Genomic DNA, 9,611 nt, shown 5'->3' on the forward strand with positions numbered 1-9,611 from the left:
TCTTACCCTTCCTAATAAAGAAAGAAAGCTTACAGCCATCTGAACAGGAGTCTATGCATTTCTACTATGAAAAACTAAGTACAGTTGTTGATTTATTGATTAATTGATCACCAGCAAGTTTGAGCACCTCTATTAAAGCAGATGTTTTAGCAGTTTGCTGGTCTGGAGCATTCAGGTGTGTGTTAACACAACGCTTCTCAGGTCTACTCGGGACTGGACATCCCAGCAAATTCACCATAAGGTCAGACCTTGAAATTCTCAGAGAAATGGGAAAAAAAACCCACTCCATCCAGCTGGTTTGAGAGATTAGGGAACACTGATCTCAAAAGACATAAACATAGACCATAACAAACACAAAAACTGGGTTGAAGACTCAGGACCATGACAGAACAAGTATGGATTTTATGTGGAAGGGGAAAGCCAGGAGAAACCTCTACTCTCTAAAAAAAAGTTGGCAGCATGGTTTACGTTTGCATGTTGGCAAGACTTTTGGTACAGTTTTAGTTGGACAGATGAGCCCAAAGTGGAGATTTGGTCAAACTACACAGCACTATGTTTGGCAAAAAAATCAACACAACATACACCTCATACCTCTTTGGCTTGTCTGATCACTGTAGTCACCAAGTGGACCATGAATTCTTCTGCATTATAGAGTCAAATGTTATACCATCAAGAGTTAAAGCTAGCCCAGTGGCCCAGTCAAAGTCCAGGCATCAACCCCACTGAAATGCTGTTGCATGACCTTAGGAGAGCTGTGCATGTACAAACCTCAATCAACTGAAGTCACATTGTAAAGAAATGTGGGGAAGAATTCCTCCAATATGAGAAACTGATAAAAACAGAGAAAATAATTGCTTCAAGTTGTTGCTGCTAAAGAATGATCCAATAGCTGCTGAATCATAGAGTATGCTTTTCAGAAGAGTCCTGTGAAAACATCTTCACATGACAAAATATATACTGTTACAAAGCCAGATGTTCCTATTAAACATGGTCAAAGTTTCAAATAATAAGGTCAGTGTACAAGCAGTTCCTGTGAGCCAAAAGTTTAGACTTCCTCAGTTTACAAGGAACAGCCATTCAGAACAAAGTTTTCTTAAACAGAGGGAGAGGGAGTATAATTCAAGCAAAAGTATTATTCAGCAGAAAATTTGCATAACAGTTCCTCCTCCACATAAGCTGTCTAAACTTCACACACAGACACAACCAATTGGCTTAAAGCTCTAAGATTTTGCTATACATGCTAAGGGATCCCGGCTTGCTGAGGAAATAAAGCCTGCTCATCCCTGTCTTGTATGCAGCCTCTGTTTTGGTCTTTCAGTTTGGCCTGCTGTTGCTGTGGACGCCCAGGTATTTGTCACTCCTCCAACATCCCATCCCAGGATGCTGCCCTTTTTCTTCTGAAGTTGACGACCATCTCGCTGATCTTACGCTTTGTTCATATTTTCAGCTAGCTTAAGTAAAAAAACAAAAAAAAAAACCCAAAACCAATACAAACTCTGGTACACAACTTTATCTTTGATTTTTTTTATTTCAGTGTCTTATTTATTTGTTCACATGATTGTTTCTTCTTTTTTTTTGTTTGGCTTTAGGGGCCAGGATATAGTTTTAGTTGGTTTTTGTTGCTATCTGAGGTAGCCAGGATTGCGCCATCATTTCCACCACGTCAGAATGGTCTCTACGTTTCATATTATGTTTTTTTTGTGTTAATATTTCTTGCACTAAATAAAGCAAAGGAGGAAGTTCTCCTCTGCAGCTGTTGTTTTTGGAAATATCACCAATAACAAACACATGGCTGGCCTGTTTTCACTTTTCAGCTTTCTATTGTCCAATAACTTTGTCTCACACATGTTTCAGTTTTACTTCTTTTTGCAAATGGAAACATGTAAACCATTATTACATTTCAACAATGTTTATTTGATTCCAATTAAATCATGAACATATAAAGACTTTATCAAATAATATACTTTTAAAACAATAGATAAGTCTCCATTCTAATAATATAACTAGCAATACAAATATTGGTATAAAAATATAGTCTTTATATGTGTGTGTGTGACAGTGAATAGGAGCTTGTGGTTTTCTCTCTTGAGTTTTTCAGGCTCTATGCGTAGTCATCTGCTAGTGTGTCAAAGTAGTTGCTGTCTGCATAGATAAGGAAGCCAGAGAAGAGGCTGTCAGCCCAGCCAGCATCTGCAAATAAACCGTTCTGGTCATGGTAGAAGATTTCCATCCACACCTCGTCTTCTGGATTCAGGTACATGACGGTGGACCCAGATGCCACGTCATGGTTTCCTGTATTGGCATCAAAAGTTTTGATGCGATACTGACCATTCTGCACCAGACCGATAGCCAGGTGTTTGTTGGCCAGTGTAATGTCATAGGAGAAATAATAAATGCCTGGGTATGCACAGATGAACTTGCCCGTCTGTGGGTTGTAGTGTCCGCCTTCATCGAAGAGGATCTTGTTGAACTTAATGGGGGTTTTCTCTGCAGGGTAGCTGCTGGTGATTCCCGCAGAGAAAGCAGATTTAGGCATGAGGCTGCCACATTTGCAGGTTCCCGCAGTGCCCCGCGGTCCTCGTTTGCCCTTGTCCCCTTTCTCCCCGTCGGGTCCTGGAGGTCCAAGCAAGCCACCATCTCCGTTCTCTCCCGTAGGGCCTCGTTTGCCTGGAGGGCCGCGGTCACCTCGTTCTCCAAGTTTACCTGTCGGGCCTACCCTGCCCTTCACTCCTGAAAGCAAAACACAATGCTTGCAACATCAGTCTCTAATTGAAGGATTCAGTTTTACTACTGTTAAACCAGAAACACAGCTCCCCAGTCATTGTCAGGGATTAAGTCAACCTTTGAACAAAGTCACTTGACATTCAAACTGGCTTGATTAACCCTTCGGTGCATTCAGTCAGCACCACTGTCGCAGTAAATACCCTGGAGACAGGCAACATTGTGATTGTGATTGTTTTTTTTCTGCAGGGCTTTTCCTAATAAGTGGCTCCATGTTCAGTTGAAAGTGAATTCCTGTTTCCAGGCATAATGGAAAACACAGGTGAATGACGTTTATTTATCCCTGACAGATTTATGGCATTTCAGACTTCACAGGCTGATATTAGGATAATATTTCTGTTGGATGAGGCTAACAGGTACAGCCCTTCCAAATATTTTGTAATAACATTATGGAAGATTTTTGCAACACATGCAGCATCTGCTTTAAAATAATCAAACTGTTTACACCCAGGATTTGCCATCTCAAGCTAGTTTAAAAACTATAAAGCTAATTTGAAAATGAGTCTGAGCGACATAAACCACCATTCTAAGGACAGACACATTACAAGCACTAATTAAATGTATTGCATGTGTGCATTTTTCTTTCTCAATCATAAGCTGGCTCCCTAAAATGATCCTCAGAACCTGTGGCAGTAACTGTACTTGATACACTTTATGGCAAAGGTGCACCTTTTTCTTGTTTTTTATTACAATAAATGTTGGCATTTCACACACAGTGCTGTCTGTAATGATCAGATTGAAGGAGTTGGAGACCTGATGTGTGTTTACATTGACTTCCCCTTTATTGTTAAGCCTCCAGTCCTGTAGGAGAGATCATTTAATAACTTTCACACACATCATTTTATCTTCTCTATGCGCCAGCTTTTCACTTCACGCACACACTGGCAGTATTTCTTTATCAGCAGACATAAAGTAATACTGTATCTGTTTCATATTATACCTGTGTCACCCTTTTCTCCTTTTTCACCCTTCCTGCCATCTCTGCCATCTCTTCCTGGGATACCCACATTCCCATCTGCTCCCGGGGGCCCGCTGGGACCTGGTTTGCCAGGCAGTCCGGGTGACCCAGGAACACTGCAGATCAGTCGTGGGGGTTTGAGCTTGGTGTCAAACAACTCTCCCGAGACACAGGGCCACAGACAGACAAATCCCATCAAGGTCCACATCTTCAAACCTGTATATACAGCCAAAAGAGAACATTAATATAGATGTTTGTGTCTCCACGTTAACTCACAAAGTTCCGAGCAACTCTCAAGTTAGTTTTGTGTTTGCAGATGTTTGGGCAAAGGAGGCAGATAACGAACAATAATGAATCAGTGAGTCCAGACACTTAGCGGTCCTATTATATTGATCAGTGCCATTAAACACTCAAAACGTTCTTGTCAGGGTGTCAGACAGAGAAACTGCATATCAGTGAATCAAACTTGTGATCAAATGCAGCATGAGGCCAGATGTGATTTTTGTAATGAGAAGCAATTGCTTCTGATTCCTTTTCACACGCCGATGTTCTCATCCTGCCACAGATTTGCATGTAATAGACTTCAAGCGAAATCTTTGTGTCTGCTCCAAGTCTTGTCTCTTTTTGTGCCAAAACATTCCCGAGCCATGACATAACACCCAGAACAATTTCTGTCAGGGGAACGCGATCATGAAGCAATGGCGTTATACATACATGTAAGAGAGAAAAGAAGGAGACATGATCACACCTCTATTTCTGTAACAGAACGTAAAGCAGGCATTAAAAGCAAAAACACTTAATGGTGATTCTGCATCCTGATGTTCAACATCAAACATTCCACAGCAAAGAAATCATATGGAAACATACCGAAAATGTCTTCCGCTGTGTGAAAATCTTTTGGATTCGCAGATTTGATTATTACACACACACACACACACACACACACACACACAGATTTGCCCATGTGGGCGTGAGAATGTGAGTTTTGCATCTGCTGCTTGTCTCTGGTCAGCGGGGGCGTTGGAACATATGTGTCAGGTCTACAAAGAAGGATAATCCCCTTGTCTGCCTTTTCAAAAAATTTATTACGGCATGTTTTTCTTTGCCTTTACACATTTGGTTTGTCTGTCAATGCAAGCACATTAGACAAATTAGGTGCATACTACATGATGAGCTAAACAGGAAGGAGACACCACACATACACGCAGGCTGCTCTCCTCCTTCTTGTAAGAGTAGTATGTTTTTGATTTTGCGGGTAATGAACTGGCCACAGAGCCAATGTGAGGTCCTGGGAGAGAGAAACCCCGCCCGCCATCTCCAGTCTGCAGCAATGATGTCAGCTTTAGTAAAAACGCTGGCTTTAAAGAAGTGGACAACTGTTTACACACACAGCTGTGTTGTGCATGCAAACACATCCAAACACAGATAAACGCAGTCCTTCTAAGCCGCATTAGTAATATGCGTTATTTAAAAGCTCCTGCTGCATAGCGCTCCCTAAGAGATGTTTATTTACTATGAAGATCTAAAAAAGCTCTTTTCATTCATTTGATCTTCTTGTAAACATGTAGAGCGAGGCAGACTTTGCACCAAAAAAAAAAAGTCCTTTACTGAAAATAAAGGTTTTCATCCACTTTGACCGACAGCTACTAAAGTGTTTCTGATGTCAGAAATAGATGCATGTGAAACAAACACCAGACATTTTAGACATGTAACTTCTTTTCATTGCATTATTGCACTGCAATGCAATCTGACTATACAAGCTTAGAAAACACGTGTGGGTAGAAGTACTCAGTTTTGAGCAGAAAGTTTTCATCACTTTTATAAACATTCTGAATGAACAACGTCTTGTGATAATAAACCAGTAGACAGAGACATTTAATCCATGTTCTTACCCAACACTTGGCAGCTGTTCATCCCCAAACCAGGTCAAACTTCTCACTCTTGAGTGTCTCCGTCCTCCTATCTGCTCAGATTCTCATCTTTCACAAGATTCGAGTCCCCGTTGAACATGTTACTGTCAGACATCTATGTGCAGAGATCAGCTGCTTGTGCAGTACAGCAGCACAAGCAGCAGCCAGGACTCCTTTCAGTGCAACTCTCTCTCCATCCCTCCCTCTTTCCCCTTTATCCACTCCCTTCTTTCTGCCTCATAAATGTCCTAAGGCAAACAGCCATTAGCCAGGCAAGCCCAGTATGTGCATACAGAAAAAACTCCATTATGTCATTGATGAAGACTCTTTTAGAGTGAGACTCCCAGTGTAAAAGTCAGAAACTGGAATCTTCAAGATTAATAAATGACAGAACTCATTTGTGTCTAGTTGACCTCGGTTTTAATTGTATTTCTGACATTTACCCCTAGATGGCACCAAGCACGACATGTGAGTGTGTTGACGGACCTCTGGGATTATTTCTTTGTCACGTTGCTGTGTTGAAGGCAATTTGCTTTACAGGTGGTAATCCTGCTAAATACATACATCATACAAATAACAATATAAGATCAAAAATAAAATGCAAAAATAAGACTATCAAGCCAGAAAATCAAGAACTGACTCAATAAGAAATCTTTCAAATGTTTCTAAGAAAATCTTTTGCCCTCATTACTGTTATTATGTAGGTTTTAAAAAGTGTTTTGAAATGGTTGAGAGTCTGGGCAGCTCTTATGTATAAAGGTAAATTGTTCCAAATATTAGGAGCTGCTACTGAAAAGCCTCTGTTGCTTCTGCTTTTAAGCCTGGATCTAAGAATGTCTGAGAGCAGCTGGTTTGTAGACCTCAGTGCTCTGGTAGGATTGCAGGGTTTCAATAGTTCTGTGATGATGTTTTGTGAAATATTTAGAAGCACTTATCTAACTATGTTCCCTTTCAGTCGATTCACTCGGTACAACACGTATAATATGGGATATCACGTCCCCATGTGTCCTGGCACCTGTATTTACACCTTTGAGGCATATGACCTGTGATGACATGTGCACATGCTCCCTTCCCTTGTTAAAGCTGTCTCACTCATTTTCTGTCACTAAGAGCCACCCTTGTTCCCTGGTGAAGGAATGGAGGGTGCACCCTGTGGGGTGATTCCAGGTATGGGATCTTCTTTTCTTCAGGGTCAACACTTACTGCCTTATATTGGTGCTGGAGGCCCTTTGTGGGCCATTTTGAACCCACTAGATCTGTGGATATGAGGTTTATTTCATACAAGACTGCATTGCTTCTTGCTTTGGCTTGTGTAAAGGAAGTGGGTGACCTTATATTAAATTTTTATCTATATGGTACCAAATCACCTTCATGACTTATTTGTACACCCCTTATGCATACAGTTCTCTTCTGAGGGTCTCAAGGTTGTATTGCACCCAAATGGCACATATTTACCAAAAGGTTATTTCTGCAGCTTGTACCTTTATGTAATTTGAGCTTCTGAGGTGGCATTCTCTGGGTCTGGTGTGTTTGTGCTACATACCTATATTGACTGCGCTCAGGATGTGTGCTTATGTGACCAGTCGCTCTCTGTTTTGCTATCCAGCTAGAAGTAGAGCTCTGTCTAAACAAAGGCTCTCCCACTTGTTAATGGAAGCTATCTCCCTAGTGTAGGGCACCAAATGTCTCTCTTTGCCTCAGGGAGTAGGAACACATTCCACCAGTGGAATGGCAACTTCATGGGCGCTTTTTAAAGGGTTCCCTGTGAGTGTGCTATTTGTACTGCAGCTAGCTTATCATCACCACACACTTGTTTGGTTTTATTGTTGGGATGTTACAGCCCATTCAGTGGTTTATTCTGTCCTTTCTGCTGGTTCTACCATGTGGTGCTGGTCTGATTCCATGTATATATGTCCCATGCTATATGTGTTGCACCACGTTAATCGACTGAAAGGAGACCAACAGTTGTGCCTATAACTTTGGTTCCCTGAAGGAGTTTGGCACGGTGATGAGCAGCTATCAAACTGAGGAATGACTGATGACGGGGGTATATGTGTAGGCAGGGCCACATACGTTATTGCAAGTCATCTGCCTTAAAGGCATGAATATGTTCAGCCAGAACATGCAGGGGTGTGATATTCCATACTATGTAGGGTTGCCAACCGTCCCTTAAAATACGGAATCGTCCCGTATTTCGAAACAAAAGTACACGTCCCGTATTGAGCTAATAAGGGACACACTTTGTCCCGTAATACAGTGAGAATCAAAAGTAGTCTATAACTTTTAATGGAATTAACGCTTTGTTTGAAAACATAATTCCCAGCCCCTCTCCTGCTTTGTGACCAATGAGCTGACAGCACACTTACGAGTATGACAATTCAGATTACCACTCATCTCATTGGTCGAGGAAAGGTCGCTTACGGAGAAAATACCGGAAGACAACAAATGACCACAACAAGAAGCATGGCCAACAGGGAAACAAACGCAGACACTGCGGTGCAAGTCTCGGACGACAGTAAACCTAAAGCTGGGCAGACACTGTGCAATTTTTTTCAGTCACGTTATTCAGCTCCTGCTCAAACTGCACGATTGACTCGCAGTTGGTAGGTCACGATGCAGGTCTCACACTATACCGCCCGATGCTCTGATGCGACCTGAGTGCTCACACTGTGCCTCCATAAAATGAAGGTTATAACAGAAAATCTGTCGCGCTCTCTCTCTCCGTCTTACACTCACACAGACACACACACCACCACCATCAACTTTGCTAAATTGCTAATGAAAAACATTGATCGGGCAGCTGTGACTGAGCAGCAATGTAAATCCAACTATTTTCACGGTTGTTGTGGTCGTGATAATTTTGTGATGCCACATCGAAAAGGCTCGGATGAGCTTTCCAAAGTTCTACAAGTTGTGCCTCCATCGCTTGTGTCCAGATCACAGGCTGCACAGCCGTGCTGCTCCATCTTTTACACCAACGTTTACGTGTTTGCGCGCGAGCAGTGTGAGCGGCTGTGGTGAGACCCTCACGAGCGATTGATGATCGGGAGCTGGTCGTGAGGTGTTAATCACTTCTCGTTACCCCACGTATACTACACGATGCACGATGAAGGCCAAAATCGGTCCGATCACTCAAAAATCGGCTCAAAATGGGCCTAAAACTGCACAGTGTAAGCCCAGCATTAGAGCAGCAATGTTTGTTCCCCTCAGAGAAAGGGAAGAATGGGAAAAGGAAAACACCTGGCTGGAAAAAGTTAATATGGGCATGTGCAGTGAATATCAGCGCTATGTGGCCAGAAGTGTGATAATATAATATATTTTGTGTAATAAACAACTGCAAGAATAGATGATTACAACAAATAGATGACTAATACATAAAAGTAATACATAGATGAATAATGATGATGAGTTAAGATGCGTAATCATGGGAGCAAGTGGGTTTACAAACGGGAGCAGCTGATTAGCATTAGAAAAGCTGAAATAATACCTCAACTGAAGCCAATTGTACTAAATGCACTAAATGTGCACTGTTACAAGAATGTTTTTCTTTCTATTGTTTTCTATTATTTTAAGTTAAGCAGGACAGAGTTCTTTTAAAGAAAGATTTACTTATATTCTCAAAAGTTAAGCATGACAGGCTTCTGTTTAAGAAGGAGACCTGTTTTATCGTGTTAATGTTGTCATTTTGAGCTAAAAATAAATGGCTAAATGATCATTTGTTTCACATGTGTTCATATCACAAAGAATACACATCTACTTAAATCAAATTCAAGTCAAATGGTTAAAAAAATAATTTCACACACAAAAAAAGAGCTAGAAAATTCACCACACTGGGAAGGGTGAAGACAATTGGGTCGCCCGGCCCTGGCCACGAGGTGTCCCTTATTTATTTTTCAGGGAGTTGGCAACCCTAATACTATGTGTTGTACCTTCATCTCCTTTGATGAACAGAAGATATAACT

At 41.4% G+C, this 9,611-nt stretch overlaps 1 protein-coding gene across 1 annotated transcript; it reads right to left on the reverse strand.

Annotated features, from left to right (window-relative positions):
* Positions 1-1,543: 1,543 nt before the first annotated feature.
* On the reverse strand, positions 1,544-5,787 carry c1qtnf7 (C1q and TNF related 7). Its single transcript, XM_086282746.1, has 3 exons — positions 5,632-5,787; positions 3,722-3,955; positions 1,544-2,730 (listed from the first exon to the last, which is right to left on the reverse strand). The coding sequence occupies exons 1-3, from the start codon at positions 5,651-5,653 to the stop codon at positions 2,102-2,104; spliced, it is 885 nt and encodes a 294-aa protein (XP_086138872.1). The 5' UTR covers positions 5,654-5,787; the 3' UTR covers positions 1,544-2,101.
* Positions 5,788-9,611: the final 3,824 nt, after the last annotated feature.

The sequence above is a fragment of the Aulonocara sp. 'chitande type north' Nkhata Bay genome, linkage group LG23 (assembly GCF_057382095.1).
Source record: "Aulonocara sp. 'chitande type north' Nkhata Bay isolate Kocher_YH1m ecotype deep benthic linkage group LG23, A_spYH_male_GT1.1, whole genome shotgun sequence".
NCBI classification, from domain to species: Eukaryota; Metazoa; Chordata; class Actinopteri; order Cichliformes; family Cichlidae; genus Aulonocara; species Aulonocara sp. 'chitande type north' Nkhata Bay.

Excerpts from the sequence above, each read along its gene's own strand:
- c1qtnf7 (XM_086282746.1), bottom strand. The coding sequence starts at position 5,653 with ATGAACAGCTGCCAAGTGTTGG. Across the intron at positions 3,956-5,631 it reads GAACAGCTGCCAAGTGTTGG|GTTTGAAGATGTGGACCTTG; the intron begins GTAAGAACATGG and ends CTGTATATACAG. Across the intron at positions 2,731-3,721 it reads AGGAGAAAAGGGTGACACAG|GAGTGAAGGGCAGGGTAGGC; the intron begins GTATAATATGAA and ends TTTTGCTTTCAG.